The sequence below is a fragment of the Pristiophorus japonicus genome, chromosome 6 (assembly GCF_044704955.1).
Source record: "Pristiophorus japonicus isolate sPriJap1 chromosome 6, sPriJap1.hap1, whole genome shotgun sequence".
NCBI classification, from domain to species: Eukaryota; Metazoa; Chordata; class Chondrichthyes; family Pristiophoridae; genus Pristiophorus; species Pristiophorus japonicus.
In genome coordinates, this window is record NC_091982.1 from 232,992,601 (window position 1) to 233,015,955 (window position 23,355).

Consider the following 23,355-nt stretch of genomic DNA (forward strand, 5'->3'; position numbering starts at 1 on the left):
ATGTTTGAGTATATAACCCCCGCCCCGACAGTGCCACAAAGGTAGGCTGCATTTGATTCACTGTAAAGACTAAAAATAATAAAACAATAGTGTTGACTCAATACTTAAGTCTGATAAGACTCACTGTAAAGATTATTGACTATTTCCCATCTGCTCAGAACAGTTAATGTTGAATCTAGGAGTAATTACACAAGTACAATCTAAATGGATATAGTCGAGAGATATCAGAAAATATAAACATCCTGAAACATAACCCTGCTCCCATATCCTGGTCAGACCTTTCTGGAAAATCCCTTTATTTTCCCTTGTATTTTCATTCCATTTATTGCTACAATGAGGGGTCTTATCCTGACTGACTCCCAGTTCAATGGGCCTGGGTCTCTTCCCATGGACAATTTACCTGATTTTCATTTTTGTACTTTGACCAAGATAGCACAGCTTCCAAGTCTGTGTCTGAAATGGGCAGGGGATCATTTTTTCAGACGGCGCAAGGGGATCGAGTTTCCACGGGGACTTTCTCCCGATCGCCCGCTGTAACTTCCGCTGAAGATCTGTGGACATCCCGGAGAATTGAGGCAAGCACTTGGGGTTTCCGCGGATCTTCCACCAAGCTACAGCGGAAAATCAGGAGAAATCAGGGCATTCAACTGCAGAAGCGCAGAAAATGGAAAATCAGATAGCATGTTGATCGATAAATAGTACAATTTTAAAGGAACAGAGAAACCAGGGGGTGTATGTTCACAAATCTTTGAAGATGGCAGGACACGTTGATAAAGCCGTTAAATAAGTCCTATGGGATCCTTGCCTTATTAATAGAGGCAGAGAGTACAAAAGCAAGGAAATTCTGCTAAACCTTCATAAATCATTGGTTAGGCCACCACTGGAGTATTAAGTTCAAATCTGGGCCCTAAACTGTAGGAAGGATATCAATGGGGCTACAGAGGTAGCACAGTAGTCGTGTTACTGGACTAGTAATACAGAGGCCTGGACAAATAATCCAGTGACGCGCGTTCAAATCCCACCACGGCAGCTGGGGAATTTAACTTCAGTTAATTAAATAAATCTGGAATAAAAAGCTAGTGTCAGTAATGGCGACCATGAAACTACCAGATTGTTGTAAAAACCCATCTGGTTCACTAATGACCTTCAGGGAAGGAAATCTGCTGTGCTTACCCGGTCTGGCCTATATGTGACTCCAGACACACAGCAATGTGGTTGACTCTTAACTGCTCTCTGAAACTCAAGATCCAACGAGACACTCAAGGGCAATTAGGGATGGGCAATAAATGCAGGCCTTGCCAGCGAATCCTTTGAATGAATAAAAAACAAAGGAGATTTACTATAGTGATACCAAGGATGAAGGGCTTCAGTTATGTGGAGAAACTGGGATTATTCTCCTTAGAACACAGAAGGTCAAGGGGAGATTTAATCTATGAAGGGTTTTGATAGAGTACATAATGAAAAAATGTTTTCACTGGCAGCAGGGCCGGTAACCAGAGGACACAGATTTAAGACTTAAAAAAGGCAAAATACTTTGGATGCTGGATATCTGAAAGTGCTAGAAATACTCAGCAGGCCCAGCAGCATCTGTGGAGAGAGTAACCAAGTTAACGTTTCAAGCCGGTGACCTTTCTATGGTCATTGAAAGGTCATCGACCTGAAACGTTATCTATATTAATGACTTGGATGAAGGGACTGAGTGTAAGGCACCCAAGTTTGCTGATGATACGACAGTGGGTGGGAGAGCAAATTGTGAGGAGGATACAAAAAATCTATAAAGGTATTTGGACAGGCTAAGTGAATGGGCAAAAAATTGGCAGATGGAGTATAATGTGGGAAAATGCGAGCTCATGCACTTTGGCAGAAAACATTTTTTTTTAATTATAATTTAAATGGAGAAAAATTGCAAAGTGCTGCAGTACAGAGGGTCATTGTGCATGGAACACAAAAAGCTAGTATGCAGGTACAGGAAGTAATCAGGAATGTTGGCCTTTATTGCAAGGGGGATAGATTATAAAAGCAGAAAAGTCCTGCTACAACTGTACAGGGTATTGGTGAGGCCACACCTGGAGTACTGCATACAGTTTTGGTCTCCGTATTTAAGGAAGAATAAACTTGCATTGGAGGCTGTTCAGAGAAGGTTCACTAGGTTGATTCTGGAAATGAGAGGGTTGACTTATGAAGATAGGTTGAGTAGTTTGGGCCTATACTCATTGGAGTTCAGAAGAATGAGAGGTGAGCTTATTGAAACATATAAGATAATGAGGGGGCTGGACAAGGTGGATGCAGAGAGGATATTTCCGCTGATAGGGGAAACTAAAACTAGAGGGCATAGTCTCAGAATAAGAGGTCACCCATTTAAAACTGAGATGAGGAGGAATTTCTTCTCTCAGAGGGTTGTAAATCTGTGTAATTCTCTGCCGCAGAGAGCTTGTGGAGACTGGGTCATTGACTATATTTAAGGCAGAGATAGACAGATTTTTGAGCGATAAGGGAATAAAGGGTTCTGCGGAGCGGGCAGGGAAGTGGAGCTGAGACCATGATCAGATCAGCCATGATCTTATTAAATGGCAGAGCAGGCTCGAGGGGTCAAATGGCCGACTCCTGCTCCTAGTTCTTGTTGTTATGTTCTTTTAAAACGATATTGAATCTATACTTGGAAAATGAAAAATGTGCGAGGGAGCAGGACCAATTGGATAGATCGCCAAAGAGAGTCGATGGGCCGAATGGCCTCCTTCCATGCTGTATGATTCTATCAATGGGTTTTGCTGACTGGTTTTCAGTCGTTGTGCTTTGTCTCTTTGTTTTGGCAGCGATTACCTGGCAAATCACTCCATGTGGAATGAGTGCAAAGATCCCCCCAACATAGTCACTTGGCATGTCACGCTGTTCTCGCTCCTGCTGGTGATGAGTGGCGTTCAGATCGTTCTTTGCGCCTTTCAGGTCGTCAACGGACTGATTGGATTTATCTGTGGAGACTGCTGTTCCTGCTGTGGTTCAGGTAAGATACCTCATTACTTCGCTGTTAAAGATTACCTTATCATTTCCCTACCAGGCCTGCTTTCAGAGCAATTTATCTACTTTACCAATGGCAGTAAAATTATATTAAACAGCTGCAGTAAATATCGAGAACTGTTGTGCTACTGCATATCTGTGTGTTTATGAGGCAAAGATACTTTAAATAAACCCTTATCTGCCTTCTCTGCAGAGAGGATTGTTCCGGTTGTGTTAGGCTTGCGATCCTAGTTAGCAACAGATGGGTTAACCTTCATGAACACGTTCCCATGTCCATTATTGTATGAAAGTGTTTAACCTGTCTGAAATGAAGAGTTAACATAATGGGCAAAGGAAGTTCAGACATATAGCGCCTTTCACGACCACCGGACGTCTCAAAGCGCTTTACAGCCAATGAAGTACTTTTGCACTGTAGTCACTGTTGTAATGTAGGAAACACAGCAGCCAATTTGCACTCAAACAATGTGATAATGACCAAATAATCTGTTTTTAGTGAAGTTGATTGAGGGATAAATATTGGCCAGGACACCAGGGATAAACATAGAAAATAGGTGCAGGAGTAGGCTATTCGGCCCTTCGAGCCTGCACCACCATTCAATATGATCATGGCTGATCATGCAACTTCAGTACTCCATTCCTGCTTTCTCTTCATACCCCTTGATCCCTTTAGCTGTAAGGGCCACATCTAACTCCCTTTTGATATATCTAACAAACTGACCTCAACAACTTTCTATGGTGGAGAATTCCACAGGTTCACAATTCTCTGAGAGAAGAAGTTTCTCCTCATCTCAGTCCTAAATAGCTTACCCCTTATCCTTAGACTGTGACCCCTGGTTCTGGACTTCCCCAACATCAGGAACATTCTTCCTGCATCTAACCTGTCCAATCCCGTCAGAATTTTATATGTTTCTATGAGATCCCCTCTCATTCTTCTAAATTCCAGTGAATATAAGCTAGTCAATCCAGTCTTTCTTCATATGTCAGTCCTGCCATCCCGGGAATCAGTCTGGTGAACCTTCCTGCTCTTCTTCGAAATAGTGCCATGGGATCTTTTACCTCCACCTCTGAGGGTAGACGGGGCCTCAGTTTAACATCTCATCCGAAAGACAGCACCTCCGACAGTGCAGCACTCCCTCAGCACATCAAGTCTCTGGAGTGGGACCTGAACCTACAACCTTCTGACTCAGAGGCGAGAGTGCTGCCCACTGAGCCATAGCTAAGAAGACTGGTAGAAGCTGCAAGTAATTTGAGGGACCAGAGTGCTTTGCTTTTCTGGCCCATGAGGAAACACATGCCACTTTAATACCCGTGATCAGAAATGCACCTTGGCAATCAGTGGTGTAGCTCGGCATGAAAATGTGGGCGGGCCCACAGGTCTGACGTCAGAGCAAGTCGTTTACATTGCGCTGCACCAACAACCCAAGTCACCATTTTGCTTTAAATGCCGCTCCCTCCCAATTACCCCAGTGGAGGCGGTGTTGAAGCATCATCATCATTATAGGCAGTCCCTCGGAATCGAGGAAGATTTGCTTCCACTCTTAAAATGAGTCCTTAGCTGGCTGAACAGTCCAATACGAGAGCCACAGTCCCTGTCACAGGTGAGACAGCTAGTCGATGAGGGTAAGGGAGGGTGGGACTGGTTTGCCGCATGCTCTTTCCGCTGCTTGTGCTTGATTTCTGCATGCTCTCGGCGATGAGACTCGAGGTGCTCAGCGCCCTCTCGGATGCACGTCCTCCACTTGGGGCAGTCTTTGGCCAGGGACTCCCAGGTGTCAGTGGGGATGTCGCACTTTATCAGGGAGGCTTTGAGAATGTCCCTGTTACGTTTCCTCTGCCCACCTTTGGCTCATTTGCCATGAAGTAGTTCTGAGTAGAGCGCTTGCTTTGGGAGTCTTGTGTCTGGAATGCGGACAATGTGGCCCGCCCAGTGGAGCTGATCAAGTGTGCTCAGTGCTTCAATGCTGGGGATGTTGGCCTGGTGAAGGACGCTAACGTTGATTCACAGAATGGTACATTTAGAGGTTGGCCCCATGTCCGCTCATCTTATCTCTCCCTCACTGGTGTTCCAACCACCTACACCAGTGGCCCATCCACCTCGCGGCATGTGTCCTAAGGTTGGTCTTTGTGGCTCTGCTCGTGCCCGACTGCTAACTCTGGGTAAACTACGCCACGCTGCATCTCACCTGAGTGGCATTCACAAGTGCTCAGATTTGTGGGCGATGAGAGGTGAGGGTTTGGGTGCGAATTGGGGGGGGGGGCTGTCACCCTCTGAGGCCCAATTATAGCCACACCCCCGATATGAACAGCTGCGTTCAATGATTTATCAAAGAAAGCCTTTTCGACTCAAACTTCACCGCAGTGACTTGGGTTTGATAGATTGAGAGAGAGGAAGTTTCCTCATTCCGCTCATTTTAAGAGTTTGAAGGAAAAGAGTTTTGGGCACTTAACCCAAAACAGTTCCTTCCGGGCATGTAACCACAATATAAACTGCGCCTAATTTGCTGCAAACTGGCACCTCATCTCATTCAGAGATCATCATATCATCATAGGCAGTCCCTCAGAATCGAGGAAGACTTGCTTCCACTTCTGAAGTGAGTCCTTAGATGGCTGAACAGTCCAATATGAGAATTACAGTCTCTGTCACAGGTGGGACAGGTAGTCATTGAGGGAAAGGGTGGGTGGGACAGGTTTGCCACACAATCTTTCCGCTGCCTGCGCTTGGTTTCTGTATGCTCTCGGCGATGAGACTCGAGGTGCTCAGCGCCCTCCCGGGTGCTCTTCCTCCACTTCGGACGGTCTTTAGCCAGAGATTCCCAGGTGTCAGTGAGGATGTTGTACTTTTTCAGGGACACTTTGAGGGTGTCCTTGTAATGTTTCCGCTGCCCACCTTTGGCTCGTTTGCCTTAAGGACCTCTGCATAGAGCACTTGCTTTGGGAGTCTCGTGTCTGGCATGCGAACTGTGTGGCCTGCCCAGCGAAGCTGATCGAGTGTGGTCAGTGTTTCAATGCTGGGGATGTTGGCCTGGTCGAGGACGCAAATGTTGGTGCGCATATCCTCCCAGGTAATTTGTAGGATCTTGCGTAGGCATCGTTGGTGATATATCTCCAGAGACTTGAGGTGTCTTCTGTACATCGTCCATGCCTCTGAGCCATGCAGGAGGGCGGGTATTACTACGGCCCTGTAGACCATGAGCTTGGTGGTAGGTTTGAGGGCCTGGTCTTCGAACACTCTTTTCCTCAGATGGCCGAAGGCTGCACTGGTGCACAGGAGGCGTTGTTGAATCTCCGCATCAAAGTCTGCTTTTGTTGATAAGAGGTTCCCGAGATATGGGAAATGGTTCACGTTGTTGAAGGCCAAGCCGTGAATCTTGAATCCTGGGGGGCAGTGCTGCGCGGCAAGGACAGGCCGGTGGAGGACCTTTGTCTTACAGATGTTTATTGTAAGGCTCATGCTTTCGTATGCCTCAATAAATACATCGACTGTATCCTGGAGTTCAGCCTCAGAATGTGCGCAGGCGGTCGGCGTTGTCCGCATACTGTAGCTCAACGACAAAGGTCGGGGTGGTCTTGGACCTGGCCTGGGAATGGCGAAGGTTAAACAGCTTCCTACTGGTTCGGTAGTTTAGTTCCACTCCAGCGGGGAGCTTGTTGACTGAGGTGGAGCATGGCAGCGAGGAAGATTGAGAAGAGGGTTGGGGCGATGACGCAGCCCTGTTTGACCCCGGTCTGGACGCGGATTGGGTCTGTAATGGATACGTTGGTAAGGATCATGGCCTGCATGTCATTGTGGAGCAGGTGAAGGATGTTGACAAACTTTTGGCAGCATTCAAAATGGAGGAGGACGCTCCATAGACCCTTGCGGTTGACAGTGTCAAAGACCTTTGTAAGTTCGAAAATGGCCATGTATAAGGGCTGGCGCTGCTCCCTACATTTTTCCTGCAGCTGTCGCGCTGCAAAGATCATGTCCGTTGTGCCCCGTAAGGGACAAAATCCGCACTGTGACTCCGGGAGGAGCTCCTCGGCCACAGGGAGAAGACAGTTGAGGAGAACTCTAGCGACAACCTTCCCAGTGGCTGATAGCAGGGAGATTCCACTGTAATTGCCGCAGTAGGACTTGTCCCCTGTTTTTAAAGATGGTCACGATCACTGCATCCCAGCATGCACTCCTCCCTCCAGATGAGAGAGATGAGGTCATGTATCCGCGCCAACAGCGCCTCTCCGCCATACTTGAGCGCCTCAGCATGGATTCCATCTGTTCCCGTAGTCTTGTTGTTCTTGAGCTGTTTTATGGCTGTGCCTACCTCGTGCAGCGTTGGGGTTTCACTGAGGTGGTGGCGGGTTGCATGCTGCGGGATGGAGTCGAGACACTCGAGTCAAAGGCAGAGTCTCGATTGAGGAGATCTTCGAAGTGCACCTTCCAGCGGGCCATGACAGCCTCGGTGTCCTTGATGAGTGTTTCCCCGTTCTTGGTCAGGAGAGGGGTGGGGCCTTGGGAGTTTGGACTGTAAGTGGCCTTGACTGCAATGAAGAATCCTTGCATATCGTGGCTGTCGGCCAATTGATGTATCTCTTGTGCTTTCTCCATTCCCACCTGTTCTTTAGGTCCCGGGTTTTTTGTTGGACCTCAGTCTTGAGCTGCCTGTAATGTTGTTTTGCTGCTCCCGAGTTGGGTTGATGCTTGAGGCTCAGAAACGCTCTGCGCTTGTGATCCATTAGTTCTTGGATCTCCTGACCATTTTCATCAAACCAGTCCTGGTGTTTTCTGGTTGAGTGACCAAGTGTCTCTTCACAGGCACTGGTTATAGAGGCCTGGAGGGCAGACCAAACGCTGTGGGCATTCAGCATCTCAGGGTCATTAAGGCATGCCAGGTTAGCTGTGAGGCGCTGGCTGTATGGGACTCTCTTAGCTGGGCCTTTAAGTGCCCCCGCATTTACTTTTTTGCAGCACTGCTTCTGCTGTCCCCTCTGCTTTGGGGCAATGGTTAATGTCGATGATGGATCGGATTAGGCGGTGGTCCGTCCTGCAGTCGTCAGCTCCTGTCATGGCGCAGGTGATGTGCACATCCTTGCGATTCCCTGGCTCGGACAATGACATAGTGTTTGGAGCGAAGGTGTTGCCACGATGCCTTGTATTTGTCCCTCGGGCGGAACAGGGCGTTGGTAATGAGGAGTTCATGTTCTAGACATTTTGTCAGGAGTAGGGTACCGCTGGAGTTGGCTTTCCCTACACCCTCTCTGCCAATCACGCCTCCCTAAAGAGTTGTGTCTTTGTCAACCTGGCGTTGAAGTCACCTAAGAGCAACAATTTGTCGCCCGCGGGGACGCAGGACAGGGATGTTTCGAGGTTGGTATAAAAATCCTCTTTGGTCTCATCCGTTGCATCGAGAACTGATGACTGTGGCGCATTGGTTCTGGGATAGAGTGAGTCGAAGAGTCATGAGGCGTTCGTTAACCCTGCAGGAGGAGTCTTTGAGGCGGTTGACCAGTTCATTTTTGATGGTAAAGCCGACTGTGTGAAGGCGGCGTCCTTCCTCTGGTTTTCCTTACCAGAAAAAGGTGTAACCTCCAACTTGTTCCTTGATTGGCCTTCCTCTGCCCGCTGGGTCTTGCTTAGGGTGACGATATCAATGTCAAAGCGGCTAAGTTCCCGGGCAACTATGGCGGTGCGGCATTCCGGTCTGTCGCTGTTGGGGTTGTTCATGAGGGTCCTGACATTCCAGGTCCAGAACTTCATGTTAGAGGAGTGGAAGATGCCTGTGCATGAGTTTTTTTAACGTGGGGTGGCCATTGCACACTGGCTGCCACACGGGCTTAACTGAGCAAGCTCTTGGTGGCAAGAGGGTCCAAGACGCCTGGAGACCAGGCACTGCTGTATGAGCCTAATTGCCTATGGCGAGATGTTGGCCGCAAGCTCGGCGCCAAGTAGCGCCATTGATGGTAGGTGGCCCAAGGCTTGGTTGGGGGCAGGCATTAGGAAGGTCAGTTGTCCACTGGAGTTATGAGGGATGTTTTTAAAAGTTTCTTCCAAAGTTTAAAAAAAAAGTTTTTCAAAGTTATTTAAAAGTTTCTCCATAGGTTTTTTAAAAAATTTCTCCAGGTTGTTTAAAAGTTTAAAAGTTTTACGAAATTGTTTAAAAAATTTCTCAAGTTGATTAAAAGTTTAAGATGTAAGTAGGTTACTCCCTTGGCACTGCTCCATGGGCACTGCCAGCCCTCTGCAGCTGCACAAAGCCCTCATTCAGAGATAGCACAAGGTTAATCGGAGTGTAGCGTGAATTACATCAGCATCATCATCGGCAGTCCCTCGGAATCGAGGAAGACTTGCTTCCACTCTTAAAATGAGTTCTTAGGTGGCTGTACAGTCCAATACGAGGACCACAGTCCCTGTCACAGGTGGGACAGATAATCTTTGAGGGAAGGGGAGGGTGGGACTGGTTTGCCGCATGCTCTTTCCGCTGCCAGCGCTTGATTTCTGCATGCTCTCGGCGATGAGACTCGAGGTGCTCAGCGCCCTCCCGGATGCACTTCTTCCACTTAGGGTGGTCTTTGGCCAGGGACTCCCAGGTGTCAGTGGGGATGTTGCACTTTATCAGGAAGGCTTTGAGGGTGTCCTTGTAACGTTTCCTCTGCCCACCTTTGGCTCGTTTGCCGTGAAGGAGTTCTGAGTAGAGCGCTTGCTTTGGGAGTCTTGTGTCTGGCATGCGGACAATGTGGCCTGCCCAGTGGAGCTGATCAAGTGTGGTCAGTGCTTCAATGCTGGGGATGTTGGCCTGGTCGAGGATGCTAATGTTGGTGCATCTGTCCTCCCAGGGGATTTGTCGGAAATTACAGAGACATCGTTGGTGGTATTTCTCCAGCGACTTGAGGTGTCTACTGTACTGTACATAGAATTACATAGACCCCGCAGCAGGGAAACAGGTCATTCAGCCCAACTGATCCATGCTGGTGTTTATACTCCACACAAGCCTCCTCTCACTCCAATGTCCTCTTCCCACCGTGCCTCCTTTTCCATCTATTCCTTTCTCCCCCATGTATGCATTCAGCCTCCCATTAATTCCTTGCCACTGGACCAAGACCTAGCTCTGTCAAGCCCGTGTGGTGGTTGGTGAGCAACGGCCACCACACGTTAAAAAAATCCACGCACAGGCATCTTCCACCCTCCAAGATGCAGTTCGGGATGTGGAAGCAATTTATCCTCGCTTTGAGGGACTGTCTATGATGAAATATGTCGACGTTAATTTGCTTCCTCCACTCCAGCGAGTTTGACAGATTCGCACCACCCTATGAAAGAATATTTTTACAGAATATTTCCTGGGGTACTTTTCTGAAGTTGTGGGGAAGGTACGTTCTTGAGCCTGGGTAAATAATCTTCACAGCATTGTGAATAGATGGATTGAAGATAATTGGCAAAAGGGACAGAGGGGAGATGAGGAAATGTTTTTTTTACGCAGCGAGTTCTTGTGATCTGGAATGCGCTGCCTGAAAGGATGATGGGACAACAGTAACTTTCAAAATAGAATTGGATAAATACTTGAAAAGGAAAAAAAATTGCAGAGCTGTCGGGAAAGAGCCGGCGGAGTGGGACTAATTGGATCGCTCTTTCAGAAAGCCGGTACAAGCACAATGGGCAAATGGCCTCCTTCTGTGCTGTGTGATTCTATTCATATTCCAACATGCGATACATGTTGACTATTCTGCTTCACAAAGCACTGAACTAAGCAGAAATATGTTGCGTTAATAAATTATGGCAACCAATTTAATCTGATCATGATTAACTGTCGCAGTACTTCCCAAGTAAAGATATGGCGATAGATTGTCCGCAACAACCCGCCAATTTTCCAGTGGAACTGGGGCGGGTGTGGGCGGAAACTTCCTGTGTCGCACACTGCCTCTCCCCCAAGCCCCCCACCCTCCATTTCCCAGTGGGTGAATCCAGTTGTCCAAAATGAGCCTGCCCATATGTTGCAGGTGCGCACAATTTCAATTCACATGAGGGAAATGTGGCTTCTGTGGCAGCTGTGTCTCAGTGGGCAGCACTCTCGCCTCTGAGTCAGAAGGTTGTGGGTTCAAGACCCACTCCAGGGACTTGAGCACATAAATCTAGGCTGACGCTCCAGTCCATCTTGAGGAAGTGCTGCGTTGTCGGAGATGCCGTCATTTGGATGAGACATTAACCCGAGGTCCCGGCTGCTCTCTCACGTGGACGTAAAAGATCCCATGGGACTATTTTGAAGAAGAGCAGGAGAGTTATCCCCGGTGTCCTGGCCAATATTTTCATTCAATCAACATAACAAAAACAGATTATCTGGTCATTATCACTTTTCTGTTTGTGGGAGCTTGCTGTACACAATTTGGCTGCCGCGTTTCCCACATCATAACAGTGACTACATTACAAAAGTACTTCATTGGCTGTAAGGCACTTTGAGATGTCCAGTGGTCGTGAATGACGCGATATAAATGCAAGTCTTTCGTTCTGTATTTCCCTCTGCTCCGATCGGACGCTGAGCACCATGGGGGTGGCGAAGGTTGCCTCAGGCGCGAGAGCGAAGTGGGTATGAACACATCGGTCGCCCGCTACTCGCCCCGCCCTATATACAAGGGTATTGAAGCCAATGGGGCTGAATTTCGGACGGGGAGTATAACGGGTTGCTGAGTCGAGCCCATTCCATGCCAGCGCCCAACAGGAACTTCCATCCCTACAGCTCTGCTAGGCCCCAGCGCCCAGCGTGGTGAGGTCGGCAGGGAGGGGCTCCTAGTGACCAGAGTCTTGTGCTCAAGGCCCCAGAGTCCTGCCCCGCTGGAGACGTCCGCAACTCCCCCCTCAACCGCCCCCCCACCACACACACTCAGCAATTTGAAAATCCAGGCCACGAATAATGGGCTCAATTTTCCCCAAAGCTTTTTTTTGCGTAGTAGAAGAGTTACACCCGATTTTAGGGGGCCTAAGTGCGCCAAAAAAAAAGATTCTAAGTTCCCCCGTTTGATTTCTTCATTTTGGCGTGGCCTAACCCGACCTTTAGTTTTGGGGGTGGAGCCTTGATCTGCGCCAAAAAGATCGAGCTGCCATGGTAACCAGGGACACAATGCAAGCTGAAGCATCCAGCCAGCTCCCAACACATTAAAAGAATTGAAAAACAGATAACAGCAACTTACCTTCAACCCCGCCCGAAGGGCTTGCCGGTCCGGTCCCATTCTCGGTCCCCATTCTCCCGGTCCGGTCCTATTCTCAGCCCCCATTCTCCCGATCCGGTCCCATTCTCGTTCCCCATTCTCCCAGTCCAGTCCTATTCTCGGCCCCCATTCTCCCAGTCCGGTCCCATTCTCGGTCTCCATTCTCCCAATCCGGTCCCATTCTCGGTCTCCATTCTCCTGGTCCGGTTCCATTCTCGGTTCCCATTCTCCCGGTCCGGTCCCATTCTCAGTCCCCATTTTCCTGGTCCGGTCCCATTCTCGGCCCCCATTCTCCCAGTCCAGTCCCATTCTCGGCTCCCATTCTCCCAGCCTGGTCCCATTCTCGGCCCTCATTCTCCCGGTCCGGTCCCATTCTCGGTCCCCATTCTCCCAGTCCGGTCCCATTCTCGGCCCCCATTCTGCCGGCGGTCCGATCCTCTCTCTCTCTCTCTCGTGAACCGGAAACTGTGGTTTTTCAACTTAGGCCAAGAATACAGCGCAAATCACTGGGGAAAATTGTGCCCTATAAAAGTAACTGCACATTTTACGGATATCAATAAAATATGCTTATTTTTTTTCTCCTGTTTCTCTCCCTGTAGCCTAATGGTGCCACAAGGTGAAGCCCACTGCTCGAAGCCTGCACGAGCTGTCTGATAATTGGGGCTAACCCACTGCAGGAAACTTTCTTCTGACTCACTTTGCCGGACGGACTCGAAGACAAACACACCGTAGATTTTATTCTGTTCCCCGAAGAAACCAGCTGGTCCCAGAATGCGGAAGCGAGCCTATTGAATTTGTGTGGCATTCCTCGGGCAAGGGCTTTAAGGGAGGCATTAACCTGCTTAGTTTAAACTGGTTTTAATGTAGAGGAATCTCATATGGAGGCTGTAGGCCTTGGTGCGCCAGGATCACCAGCAGTCACTGGAGCAAATGCTCATTTCACTTTGGCTTGAGAGGGCCCTGCTAAACCAATACTGTATGCATGCGTGTAAACATGTGTGTAAAGTTTATTTCTCATTAATATAAGGCTCTGGGTTTAGCTCTTCAACTCACCGCCGTGGGTGTAAAACTGGCTTTATGGATTGTCCACCCCTTATAGAAAGGGTTCAATTTCCGCTTCCACTGACTTCAATGGATAGAAACTCGGGCGGATTCTATAACGGGCAGCCGATCCGATCCAGATCGCCAGCGTATCGCCCGGGCGGTGAGTTGGAAAAGCTGCCCCCACTCTGTCAAATCCAACCATTTCTGACCAGCTGACACAGATTTCAGCTTCCGCTTGAACATTCGGGTCTCTTGAAGATGGTGGAAGAGATGATTCGGGATTTTTATTTGTCGTGAAAAGATTCTTGCAAATCACAAAGGACAGGAACGTCTCGACTAACGGGGTAATGAGCACATCTGCGAATGGCTGAATGCCTCCTTTCTGTGCTGTATAATTCTACGATTCTAAAATGAGATAACAGTGAAACCTGTGGTCAAGGCCATTTGTCCATTGCAGCCACCAACAGTAACAGTGGGAAGCGTCCTTAACTGAGGGTGTGTTCATGCGCAAACAGCTGCTTATCCCGTGAATGTTTGGTTAAAAGAAACGATGCATTGATAGAGGCTGTGGGGTAGTTACTGTGTTAGGAGGTGGACCGCTGGCCAAGAAAGCTGTACGAAGGACCAAAGACAGAAATCACTGGTCAGGCAGCATCTGTGGAGCCAAGAGATGAGCTAACGCTTTGGGCATGTACTCTTCATCAGAACCAATGCCTGTCTGGAATCCACACCTTGAGATACCTACGGATGAGAGAGCTCACAAGTCTTGGCTGATTTTCTCTGGAAGGGAATGGAAATTTTCCTGGATCCGGGAGGGGAATGGGGGCCACTTTCCTGTATCATTCCAATGGAGCTCCTGTCTATTTGTACCAACAAAGAACATAAGAAATAGGAGCAGGAGTAAGCCATACGGCCTCTCGAGTCTGCTCCGCCATTCAATAAGATCATGGCTGATCCGATCATGGACTCAGCTCCACTTCCCTGCCCGCTCCCCATAACCCTTTATTCCCTTATCCTTAATGAAATTGTCTTATTTCTGTCTTAAATTTATTCAATGAATTGGGGACACCTGCGGAAACAAATAAGTGCTGTACCCATGGCCCTGTTGGTGTCCGAGACAGAGAGCGGGCGATTCTCCGGGTTGCAATGCTTTGCAATGTCATGAACAAACTTCCCTTTTTGACGCATTCATAATTTCATTTTCAGTAGTGTCCAGAGAAAACCTTGTCACATCTGTTTGTCGTGCAGCTAAATCTAGTGGCCAGAGCAACTCTTCCCCACAGATGAGTGCGAAAAAATTAGGAAAGGAGTTCTTTGAAGCATTTATTTTTCCCCTCCTAATTAAAGAAGAAAGAATGACATGGAATTTTACAGCACGGAGACGGACCATTTGGCCCGACAGGTTCATGCTGGTCCTAATGGTCCACACGAGCCTCCTCCCACCCGACTTCATCTCAGCCTTTAAGCACAGTGTTCTGTGAGCCTGATCCCTGATAGAACCCTCAGCTATGTTTAATCCAACTTTTGGTTCACAAAGACCTTTAGATCATCCCCTAACCTCTTGTTTTGAGGATCTGTGTCTTATGAAAAATGAGAGTTTAAACATAATAAACGGTAATGCACAAATCAGGTTTTGTATTATATTTATGGTGAACTATTAAACACTCTTTGGAGGCTTTGCTTCTCTCTGTTATAATTGTTCATTATATTTGAGAAAGAGCAGACTGGAAGTCTCGGGGCCGAAATTGCCCACCTCCTGAAACGAGGTGCACCTATCGTTTTCGGTGTGTTCCGGCCGCCCCAATGCATGTCGGAATTCAGCACATCGAGGATTTTTTTTGGAGCGGGGCGGAAATGGCCTCATCGTGGGGGAGGAACGGAGTGGCCGTCACTAGTGGGGCGGAAGTGGGGCGCGGCGGAATGACCGAGGCTGTCAGTCATCAGCGCCGGGCTGATGACATCATCGTGCTGGCGTGTCACAACGCCTCTCCCCTTCAGTTAAAGGGGAGGGCCACTGCGAACTCTGCAGCCACTTTAGTGGTAAACACTGGGCCACCAGGGAGGATTTCGGCCGGGCCAGTGGCCTGGTACCCAAGAGGGGGTGGCAGGCTGCTGCTGGCGGCCCGGCCGAACCTGGGGGCATAATTATCGGCCCGATCTGGCAGTCGGCCGACAAAAAAAAAAATAAGATGGCGTCGTCGGCAGTGCCATCTCCCCTTTAAGGGCGGCCGCACCGCCCAGCCACAGAGAGTGTACCGGCCGCAAAAGCTGTCAGTGGCACCGACCGGCAGCGGGGCCACTCCCCGCGGGGCAATTCCGGGAACGGGGCAATATCGCAAGGGGGTTCCTGCCAGTCGGTAAGGGGTTGGCGCGTGCACGCTGGAGCGGGAAAACCGCCTCAAACCTGAGGAAAATACGTCGACTATGTCCTGGAGTGCAGCCTCTGTATGTGCACAGACGCAGGCGTTGTCCGCGTACTGTAGCTCGATGACAGAGGTTGGAGTGGTCCTGGACCTGGCCTGGAAACGGCGAAGGTTGAACAGCTTCCCATTGGTTCTGTAGTTTAGTTCCACTCCAGCAGGGAGCTTGTCAATTGTGAGGTGGAGCATGGCAGTAAAAACGTCCGAAGGCATTTCCCAGAAGCGTTATCAGACAGAATTTGGCACAGGACAGGTGAGTAGGTTTTAAGGAACGTCTTAAAGGAGGAGAGAGAGGTGGAGAGGTTTAGGGAGGGAGTTCCAAAGCTTGGGGCATAGACAGCTGAAGACACGGCCACCACGACGGGGTGAAGGAAATTAGGGATGGGTAAGAGGCCAGAATTGGAGTAACGCAGAGATCTTGTAGGGTTGCAGGGCTAGAGGAGATTACAGAGACAGGGAAGAATGAGGGATTTTAACACAAGGATGAGAATTTTAACATTTGAGGCGTTGCTGGACTGGGAGCACAGGGGTGATGGGTGAACAGGACTTGGTGCAAATTAGGACACAGGCAGCAGAGTGTTGGATGTGCTGAAGTTTATGGAGGATGAGCTATATTTAAGCACTGCGAATGCTATCACAATGATAAAAAAGGGAATGAGACCTTAATTGAGGAAATATAGGCCCATTAGTCCAACAGTGTCAGTGAGGAATAACACTCAGGAGTTTTTGGATTAGATAACATCAATTTTCATTAAAAAGTCAAAGGAAGATGTCTGCATAGTTTTGGAAGCAATAAGAAAGAAAGATCTTGCATTTATATAGCACCTTCAATGGCCTCAGGATGTCCCAAAGCGCAATTAAGTATTTTGAAGTGAATATGTCATGCTTAAAAGCCTTTGAAATGGGAACTAATTAGCTGGCAAAGACTATCCAGTGGATACAGTTCACTTGCCTTTTTAGAAGGCATTTGTTAAGTTTTTGAATGATTAGGGAGTCAAGGGTTATGGGGAACGGGCAGGAAAGTGGAGCTGAGGCCAAGATCAGATCAACCATGATCTTATTGAATGGTGGAGCAGGCTCGAGGGGCCAAATGGCCTACTCCTGCTCCTATTTTTTATATTTTTATGTTCTTAAGAAAATAAGAACATAAGAAATAGGAACAGGAGTAGGCAATGCGACCCTTCGAGCCTGCTCCGCCATTCAATAAGATCATGGCTGATCTGATCATGGACTCAGCTCCACTTTCCTGCCCGCTTCCCATAACGCCTTATCCCCTTATCATTCTGTCTTAAATTTATTCAATGTCCCAGCTTCCACAGCCCTCTGAGGCAGCGAATTCCACAGATTTACAACTCTCTGAGAGAAGAAATTTCTCCTCATCTCTGTTTTAAATGGGCGGCCCCTTATTCTAAGATTGTGCCCTCTAGTTCTAGTCTCCCCCATCAGTGGAAACATCCTCTCTGCATCCACCTTGTCAAGCCCCCTCATAACCTTATACGTTTCGATAAGATCACCTCTCATTCTTCTGAATTCCAATGAGTAGAAGCTCAACCTACTCAACCTTGCCTCATAAGTCAACCTCCTCATCCCCAGAATCAACCTAGTGAACCTTATCTGAACTGCCTCCAAAGCAAGTATACCCTTTCGTAAATATGGAAACCAAAACTGCACGCAGTATTCCAGGTGTGGCCTCACCAATACCTTATATAGCTGTAGTAAGACTTCTCTGCTTTTATACTCCATCCCTTTGCAATAAAGGCCAAGATACCATTGGCCTTCCTGATCACTTGCTGTACTTGCATACTATCCTTTTGTGTTTCATGCACAAGTACCCCCAGGTCCCTCTGTACTGCAGCACTTTGCAATCTTTCTCTATTTAAATAATAACTTGCTCTTTGATTTTTTTCTGCCAAAGTGCATGACCTCACACTTTCCGACATTATACTCCATCTGCCAAATGTTTGCCCACTCACTTAGCCTGTATATGTCCTTTTGCAGATTTTTTGTGTCCTCTTATGTTCCATATGTGAAGCTTTCAAAAAAGATTATGGCATGGCACGGACACGATGGGCCAAAATGGCCTCGTTCCATGCTGTAAATTTCTATGATTGTCTGATTCATAAATTTTATCACACGGGATAGAAATTAGGGAAAAGCCAAATGCCTGTTAAGGCATCAGATTCCGAGAGGTTCACAAAATTTGATTGGTTTTCATTAAAGAATGGAAGATTGACACGTGAAGTAAACAAGCTATTTAATTTAAAGCTCTGATTGCACTCCTAGAGATAGCGTGCAAAAAGTCAACAAGACTGAGAGGAGAGTGGATCAAGTAGCAAGGATGTGGAATACATTGACAGTGAAAGCAGTTAATGCTGTATTAATGAACTCCTTCAATAAAAGGATGGAAAGTGTCTACGGACCAGGAATGGAAGTTGTTAGGATAAGAGATTAAGGGGGAGAAATTCGGGAGCGCCCTGTTTGGGAAACTAACTTTTGACAGCTGCAAAAATTAGCGGCAGACACTAGTTGCTATATTATGTAGGGGAGGACGAAAACCCCCTCATTTTACCCAGAAGGAAAAGGGCTGTGGGATCAGTCTGTGCTGTGAATTGAAACCGATGGAAGGAAAACTTTGGGACACAAATGAATGGAGACCACCCCCCCCCCCCAGTGTTTGGACTCATAGGAAAGGGAATTTAATTTGGAACTATCTACCAGAAAGTTTGAAATCCTAAAGTGCACATGGAAGAAACTACGAACTTTAATCGAATTTGGGATTTTTAAAAGGTGTATGTTGGGTCTGCAAGAAAAGGGGTGGAGTCAATATCAAAATGGCCAGTTTGGACATTGGAACTAATCAAATTGTCTGGGAACTGTATACCCTCGAAACTTGCCCCTTGAAAACATTAGCATTTAAACAATGCCACATACATATTCCGACACCTTTTTCATCAGGCATAGAAATATCTGGCTCAGGCCAGACTAACAAAATGGCTACAGGAGTCCAATGCAATCAACACCCACTCAAACCTTGAGTAGGTTAACATCAGTGGAAAAAAAACCCCAATCTAAAACTGCTGCATTTTTCAAAATCAAAAAGTCCACTAATGAGAAAAATCGACTTCAGCAGGAGAGGCGGATTGGATAATCTGGCTATAAAAAAGGGGTTTCTGACGTAGTGAAAAAGAAGTGATGATTTTCCCTGCCCTCATCATCCAACAACCACAACCAGCAAGCCTCTCGACACTGAAGGAAAACCAGTGTCCGAAGACACCGAAGATAGAAGAAACAAACCACCAGACTGCGGAAGGCACAGTAGTGAGTATAACCTCTTGTCCCCAGAACTCCCAACTCAGTGAGGCCAGGAAAGGTGGGAGGTTGGGCATTGTACTGCTAAACTGGTGTAAAGATTTTCGTTGGGTCCGTTTTAGTGGGATTTAGCGGGATTGTTTTGTTGGTGTATTGCTGTTTGTTGAGTTACACCTTGTCAAATAAATTGGAAGTCTAAAGTTCCTCTTGGAATCACCTTGTCTCAGTTCTATTGTATTACATCTCCTGATCGTGAGTCTTATGTCAGAACCGTGTAAGGGAAGCTAGGAGCGCCTCGAAAATGCTCAACTGTGTGTCACAGGCTAGGGAAGAAGGGGTTAGGAGTGTTTGACACTCACAGGTGCCTCACAGGCTAGGCATAAGCTGTGGGGACGCATGAGTCTCAAAACCCCCTTCATAAGCTGTGGACACATTCTCTCCAGGGGTGCTCTTGCAGCACTCAGGGTACCTCACAGGCCAGGCATAAGCTGTGAGGGCAGAAGCCCAGAGAGAGACACCCAAGGCACAACAACCCTGTGAAAACCCCTTACAGTATTTAACCCCTTGTAACCTGTATTACACTACCACCAGAGGGCCAACCTGTTGGAGTCCCAAGCATTCCTTGGAAGCACGGTATATAAGCAGGCCACCCACGAGGTACCTGCACTCTAGAGTCTCATTACTCATTGTCTACAGTACTCAGTTTCATCCTTCATTATGAACTTATCAATTGGCGACGAGGTAATGAACAACCGTGCGAAAATGCAAAGAACAGTTGGTATCCTTGAGAAGTTCTCAGAAGGGATGATTGGGAGGCCTTCGTGGAAAGACTCGACCAATACTATGTGGCCAACGAGCTGCAAGGGGACGAGAACGCTGCCAAACGATGGGCGGTCCTCCTAAATGTCTCTGGGGCAACAACCTATGGCCTCATGAAGAATCTCCTAGCTCCAGCAAAACCAAAAGAGAAATCCTATGAAGAATTGTGTACGCTGGCCCGGGAGCACATAAATCCTAAGGAAAGCGTTTTGATGGCGAGATGTCGGTTCTATTGTGTTCCTATCACAGATGAGGCTGCACACAGGGAGGTTAAAGTAACAGTGATCTCAGTCTTTAATAAGACACTCCAGAGTGAGGAACAGGCCTTAGGGGCCAGCTTATATACAGCGCTCCCAAGGAATGCTGGGATCCCTTGGGACTTCAGGGGATGAGCTCCCTGTGGCGGAACATGGGAGTTCATGCTTTACAGATACACAACATCACTCCCCCACCAAAGTCAAAGTGAAAACTATTTACAAGATGAGGCGGTCGGGAGCCTTTCTTTCCCTGGTGGACCGCCTCGGTACAAATGTCTGTTCTGGTGTGTTGGCTGTGCCCTCGCTGGGCTGGCGTGTTGTTGGCCCTGCAGAGCTGCTGGGTGAGCCTGGCCTTGCTGGGCTGTTGGGCATGATGGGTTTGATTTCTTGGTCCGGTGTGGTGTCGTTGATCCTTTGACTGTGTGTTGTGGGCTCGAAAAAGGTGCTGTCTGCTGTGGGTTGTTCAGGACAGTCTGTGAACCACAGCCTCGTTTGGTCCAGGTGCTTTCTGCAAATTTGTCCATTGTCTAGTTTGATTACAAACACCCTAGTCCCTTCTTCAGCTATCACCGTGCCCACGATCTACTTGGAACCATGTCCATAGTTCAGCACATACACTGGGTCATTCAGATCAATTTCCCGTGACACAGTGGCGTGACCATCGTTTACATTTTGTTGCTGCCGCCTGCTCTCTACCTGATCATGCAGGTTGGAGTGAACCAGCGAGAGTCTGGTTTTAAGTGTCGTTTTCATGAGTAGCTCAGCCGGGGGCACCCCTGTGAGCGAGTGTGGTCTCGTGCAGTAGCTGAGCAGTATTCGAGACAGGCGGGTTTGGAGTGAGCCTTCTGTGACTCGTTTAAGGCTCTGTTTGATGGTTTGTACTGCCTGCTCTGCCTGCCCATTGGAGGATGGTTTAAACGGGGCCGAGGTGACATGTTTGATCCCATTGTGGGTCATGAATTCTTTAAATTCGGCACTGGTGAAATATGGCCCGTTGTCACTGACCAGTATGTCAGGCAGGCTGTGGGTGGCAAACATGGCCCTCAGGCTTTCAATGGTGGCGGTGGCGGTGCTTCCCGACATTATTTCACATTCAATCCATTTTGAAAAAGCATCCACCACCACCAGGAACATTTTACCGAGACACGGGCCCGCATAGTCGACATGGATCTTCGACCATGGTCTGGAGGGCTAGTACCACAAACTTAGTGGTGCCTCTCTGGGCGCGTTGCTCAACTGAGCACATACGCTGCATTGCCGTACACAGCACTCTAAGTCAGAGTCGATACCGGGCCACCACACGAGGGATCTGGCTATCGCTTTCATCATTACTATACCCGGGTGTGTGCTGTGGAAATCCGAGATGAACATCCTTTTTTGGTAGCACTACGTGGTTACCCCACAACAGGCAGTCTGCCTGAATGAACAGCTCGTTCTTTCGTCACTGGAACGGCTTCATTAGCTCTTGCATTTCGACGAGGATGCTGGCCCAGCTCCCATTCAGTGAACAGTTTTTTTCTAGGGACAGCAGAGGATCTTGGCTGGTCCAAGTCCTAATCTGGCGAGCCGTGACAGGTGATTTATCATTTTCAAACGCTTCCATGACCATCAACAAGTCTGCGGGCTGCGCCACCATCAACAAGTTTGCAGGCTGTGCCATTTCCACCTCCGTGGTGGGAAATGGTAGCCGACTGAGAGCATCTGCACAGTTCTCGGTGCCTGGCCTGTGGCGGATAGTATAGTTATACGCTGATAGCGCAAGTGCCCACTTTTGTATGCGGGCTGAGGCATTAGTATTTATCCCCTTGTTTTCAGTGAACAGGGATGTGAGGGGCTTGTGATCGGTTTCCAGCTCAAATTTGAGGCCAAACAGGTACTGATGCATTTTCTTTACCCCGAACACACACGCTAATGCCTCTTTCTCAATTATGCTGTAGGCCCTCTCGGCCTTAGACAAGCTCCTGGAAGTATAGGCGACAGGTTGCAACTTCCCCGCAACATTAGCTTGTTGTAATACACACCTGACTCCGTACGACGACGCGTCACTTGCTAGCACCAGTCTTTTACATGGGTTATACAATACAAGCAGCTTGTTGGAGCATAACATGTTTCTGGCTTTCTCAAAAGCAATTACTTGATTTTTTTCCCACACCCAGTTCTCACCTTTGCGCAGTAATACATGTAGGGGCTCTAAAAGGGTGCTTAACCCCGGTAGGAATATACCAAAATAGTGAGGAGTCCCAGGAATGACCGCAGCTCCGTGACATTCTGTGGCCTGGGAGCGTTCCTGATAGCCTCTGTCTTGGCGTCTGTGGGCCGAATGCCGTCCGCCGCAATCTTTCTCCCCAAAAACTCCACTTCTGTTGCCATGAAGACGCATTTTGACCTCTTCAGCCGCAGCCCTACGCAATCCAGTCGCTGGAGGACCTCCTCCAGGTTTTGTAGGTGCTCGGCGGTGTCCCGACCCATGACCAATAGGTCGTGCTGAAAGACCACCGTGTGTGGTACCGACTTGAGTCGGCTCTCCATGTTTCTCTGGAAGATCGCTGCAGCCGACCGAATTCCAAACGGGCATCTGTTATAGATGAACAGTCCCTTGTGCGTGTTGATGCAGGTGAGGCCCTTCGAAGACTCCTTCAGCTCCTGCATCATGTAGGCTGAAGTCAGGTCGAGCTTGGTGAACGTCTTGTCTCCTGCCAGCGTTGCAAATAGGTTGTCTGCCTTAGGTAGCGGATATTGGCCCTGTAGCGAGAAACGATTAATAGTTACTTTATAATCGCCACAAATCCTGACCGTGCCATCACTTTTGAGTCCTGGAACAATCGGGCTGACCCACTCACTGAATTCCCCTGGGGAGATGATGCCCTCGCGCTGCAGCCTGTCCAGCTCGATTTCCACTCTCTCCCTCATCATGTGAGGTACCGCTCGCGCCTTGTGGTGAATGGGTCGTGCCTCTGGGACCAAGTGGATCCGCACCTTCGCCCCGGAAAAGTTTCCAATGCCTGGCTCAAAAAGGGAAGGAAATTTGTTGAGAACCTGGATACATGAGGCCTCATCGACATGTGATAGCGCTCGGATGTCATCCCAGTTCCAGCGGATTTTGCCCAGCCAGCTCCTTCCAAGCAGTGTGGGACCATCACCCGGGACAATCCAGAGTGGCAGTTCGTACACCGTGCCCTCGGAGGTGACCTTGACCATGGTGCTGCCCAGGACAGTGATGAGCTCTTTGGTGTACGTCCTCAGTTTCATGTGGATGGGGCTCAGGGCTGGTCTGAATGCCTTGTTGCACCACAGTCTCGCAAACATCTTTTTACTCATGG

General features: G+C 48.4%; 1 protein-coding gene across 1 annotated transcript in view; it reads left to right on the forward strand.

The window, feature by feature from the left end:
- Positions 1-14,853, forward strand: part of LOC139265402 (transmembrane 4 L6 family member 4-like) — a 29,720-nt gene extending 14,867 nt beyond the window's left edge. Inside the window, exons 4-5 of the mRNA XM_070882394.1 lie at positions 2,814-3,001; positions 12,786-14,853. Of these exons, the coding sequence (XP_070738495.1) occupies positions 2,814-3,001; positions 12,786-12,790 (193 nt within the window). The 3' untranslated portion in view covers positions 12,791-14,853. The remainder of the gene's footprint in view (positions 1-2,813; positions 3,002-12,785) is intronic.
- Positions 14,854-23,355: the final 8,502 nt, after the last annotated feature.